The sequence below is a fragment of the Saprolegnia parasitica genome (genome assembly GCF_000151545.1).
Source record: "Saprolegnia parasitica CBS 223.65 unplaced genomic scaffold supercont2.215, whole genome shotgun sequence".
NCBI lineage: Eukaryota > Oomycota > Saprolegniomycetes > Saprolegniales > Saprolegniaceae > Saprolegnia > Saprolegnia parasitica.
This window is the reverse complement of record NW_012156609.1, coordinates 1-3597: the sequence shown is the minus strand read 5'-3', so window position 1 is coordinate 3597 and position 3597 is coordinate 1. Positions and strand designations below refer to the sequence as shown.

The following is a 3597-nucleotide window of genomic DNA, read 5'->3' as shown; positions in this document are numbered from 1 at the left end:
GCGCGACGTCGCGGCCCTTGTCGCGTCGATCGCCGAGCTCCGTGAAGCGGCCAGCGTCCTCCAGGGCACGCAGTTGTCGTGGCAGGACGTGGCGCTCGCATTACGCACCAGCACGCAGTCGAGTGTCCTTGAAAACAAGGCGCTTCGGGCCGAGCTCGTAACGACTTCGTCGCTCGTGCGCGAGCTGCAGGCGTGGGTTGACGCTATGGCGAGCATCCCCGTATACAGCATTGATTCGGTAGATGCAGCCGAGGCCTAAACAAGGCTTATTGTGTAGGCGGCCCCACCTCAACTCGCCGAAGCCTCGTGGCGCGACGCGTACCTTCCAATGGAGCCGCGCATTCGACACCTTGGGTACCGTTGGATTGCGCAGCAGCTCGACCATGCTGTGAACGAGCGCTTGCACCCGGCACTCTTTCCGCACACGCTGGAAGACGCGATTCGGGTCGAGTGGTCACGGCTCGGCCGGAAGCTCGTCATGCAAAAGATCGTGACGGCGTCGACGCACGAGGCCGCCAAAGCACTTTGGCTTGTCAACCGCGCGTCGCCCGAGTGTCACTTGTACCCCAATTTCCTTGTTTCGAGCGACGTCGAGGTGCGCTGATTTGTTCGATTATTGTACTCGATGCAATAGTTTAACGACGCCTAGTCGTTGCACCACGACATGAATGCCAACAGTGAGATGAGTTATGTGCGCGAGCTCTGCAACGGGCGCGGCGTCAACGTCTTGCATCGACGTGTCACGATCGACGACGACCGCGTTCTTGTGGCGTATCGGTCGATCCGTCATGATGATCTCTTTGCCGTCTCCAGCGACCGCCTTGACACCTTGCAAGAATGGTACTTGACACTATTGGAGAAAGCGGCATTACCGGATACTATAGGAACGAAGTACGGCGTATCTCCAAGACCCAGTGCGTGATTCGAACCGTCTCGGTGCTCGAGCCCAACGAACCCTACCCCTCGGTGGCCGCGCTCCTACGAACCGAATACCCGAATTTGTTCACCGAGTCGATGAGGGCGATGCCGCCTCGCGTTCTCGTCGAGGCGCATTTCCATCGGGTGCTCCAAGTTAAGGGCCATGCGCTTGCCAAAGCGTACTTTGCCCTCGTGGATGATGTCCTCGCCATCCTACAAGCCCCGAGCGTTGCAGAGTAAGATCCGAGTGATGCAGAATCCTTGTTCCCACGATCGAGAATTGAGGACAACTGGAGATCCTCGATATTCAATTATTGCACAAAAGCTCGTAAGAGGCACTGTTCTGCAATCCATATCGCTATGACTTCACTCTACCAACAACAAAAGCTTGTAAGTGCTCGTTCGACACGCGGGAATGCTCAAGGGTGAAAAAGGCTGGGTTACCGCCCAGCCTCGAGGAAAGAGTGGCGGGTTAATTAACGGGAACCGAAATCGAAATTGAGAGCACCCGACGGCTTGCACTCCTCTGTCGGGTGGTCCGAGTACAGGAGCCTGCGTACGACCTCGAGCGCGCTAACCCTCGGCGAGTGGGGTCCACCACGGGATGGATCTCTCCGTGCGCAGCTCACTCCCAACGACCAAGTGCTGGTGCCAACTCCCACGCATTCAGGCGTAGCACTACGTATGCGAAGTCTTTGAGTTAGTTTTTGTGCTAATTCGATTTCAACGCGAACACGTTAGATTGAGAGCATTATTTTCGCAGCTCCGCTCTCGAAACGATGCTTCTTACGTCGCAATCGCCCATTCTTTCAATGAAGTTGGCACCAGACACGGCTGTACTACACCAGTGTCGTTCCGTCGTGCTGTACGCACAGCCATCACCTTTCGCTCAGCAGCTACATATTTGGCAGCAAGACTGCACCTTTTTTCCTGCATATCTTCGTTACATGGTCGTATCCTTCCAGTTGCAGAATGGGCTCAACCGTCGTGCGTGTGCGCAGCCTCCGCTTCTTCGTCGCACTCTACGCAGCGTACGCCCGGTACCGGTACCGCCTCGCGAGCTCGTCGAGTCCGCTCGATTTCCGCCACATCCAACTCGAAGAGCAGCTCGAGAACCTGTACCTTCTCGTTGTCTACGCTCCTCATGTCGGGGACGACGTCCTCGCCAACGTCCAAGCCGGCCTGCTGGAGCTCCTCAGCGAGCTGCGCCTGCCACTGCTCTCGAGCGTGCACAGCTACGTGTGGCGCGAGCGCATCTCGGTGGCCATCGCGTCCGACAAGCAGCAAGTCGCGCCCGGACTCTTCATTGGTTCGTCGCTGGCCTTTCTCTCGTCGCAGTCGCACGTCGCAGCCTTTTCACGCGGGTTTGTGGCGGTCACCACCAACGCGCTGGACGGGGTCGAAGTGGCGACCACCGCCCGCGACTCCCTCGTGCGCTTGGAACTCGACAAGGTCGGCTTGGACGCGATTGCAAGCGTCGACCTCCTTCGAAAGACGCTTGCGGTGCATGCGACTGTCCTCGTCTTTTGCGAGACGGGCGTTGCTTTCAGCGGTGCCGTCTGCATCGCGTACCTCATGCACACGTTTCGACTCCCGTACGAAGCCGCGCTATTGGTGGTGCGCGCGGCGCGCGGCCTGGTGGAGCCGACACCGGCCTTGCGCGACGTCTTGACCGCGTTCGAGGCATCGCTGACTTTGACGTCGGAGACGCCGCAGTTGTTCGTGGCGTGAAGACAATTGAACGGCGTTGTTCAGAAACGGACTGCCCGTCAGGTGCCTTGACGGACACGGCCCCGTCACCGTTGTCGCAAACAGCAATGTGAACGCTGTCGGCACAGTCTCAAGACAGGATGATCTACCTTTAAACTTATAAAAAATTACTTATTGTCGGTTCTGTCGGCCAGGTGCCGGCTTGATGACGCGTGTTTAACTATGTTGAAGGTCGCGCACCACTCGGCTCGCCTTCGATGCAGACTTTGTCGCCTCCGGTTGTCCTTTCCACGACAGGTCGCTGCTGTGTCTTGCAATGTCCGCTTAAGCTTTGTCCGCTCGACGCGTTCTCAAGTTTTCGATACAAAGGTAATCGCTGTATCACCACCTCCGCTACTCTCTCGTACGAGGAGGTCGCGCCGTAAACACGCTTGCGACCCATCGTCAACCTGTGCATGATGCTCGGCAAGTCGGCTCGCTTCCGTGCCGATCCATGGTAGAGTCGTTCACAGCTTAACACTGCAAACTATCGATGTATCAAGCGTGACGACGCTACGACGGCTCGCTCAAATACGGAGGCATGCGTGCGTTTCGGGACTCGATAAAGCTGCGGTACTCGCGCGCAATGAAGAGCTTTGGGATTTGCTCGAGCGCCTTTGTCCTCTCGCTTGACTTGGCCTGCGCGCCCCGACTGCGCGCCCCGTCTGGCGTGGTTTGCTTGCACCAGTCTTTGGGCGGCAGGTACCACGCGCCGTACGCGGCCTTTATCTTTTTCATGCGAGGTTTCGGCGTCGCCGCTTCTGGCGATACCACTGCATTGACCTTGGGCGGCGCGCCTTGGAGCTCGGCTGGCACGTCGAGCGCGAGCCGCACGCGGTCCGAGGCGCGCCACAGAATGTGTGGCGTAGTCGGTCGCTCCGGCATCGGCGCCGGCGCCGGCGTCTTGCCGCTGGCTTCGTTTTGAAGCAA

The 3597-nt window shown here is 58.4% G+C and overlaps 3 protein-coding genes across 3 annotated transcripts; 2 read left to right on the top strand and 1 right to left on the bottom strand.

Annotated features, from left to right (window-relative positions):
- Positions 1–37: 37 nt before the first annotated feature.
- SPRG_15986 (hypothetical protein) lies at positions 38–1158 on the top strand (the record flags this gene model as incomplete). The annotated part of the gene is made up of 4 exons (XM_012355192.1): positions 38–220; positions 278–595; positions 650–840; positions 885–1158. Coding segments are annotated over 4 exons (966 nt in total), but the record flags the coding sequence as incomplete, so codon positions are not given.
- Positions 1159–1890: 732 nt separating this feature from the next.
- SPRG_15985 (hypothetical protein) lies at positions 1891–2743 on the top strand (the record flags this gene model as incomplete). Its single annotated transcript, XM_012355191.1, has 2 exons — positions 1891–2535; positions 2563–2743. The coding sequence occupies 2 exons, from the start codon at positions 1891–1893 to the stop codon at positions 2647–2649; spliced, it is 732 nt and encodes a 243-aa protein (XP_012210581.1). The 3' UTR covers positions 2650–2743.
- Positions 2744–3090: 347 nt separating this feature from the next.
- SPRG_15984 (hypothetical protein) lies at positions 3091–3552 on the bottom strand (the record flags this gene model as incomplete). The annotated part of the gene is made up of 1 exon (XM_012355190.1): positions 3091–3552. One exon carries the CDS (start codon positions 3550–3552, stop codon positions 3181–3183), a length of 372 nt encoding a protein of 123 aa, XP_012210580.1. The 3' UTR covers positions 3091–3180.
- Positions 3553–3597: the final 45 nt, after the last annotated feature.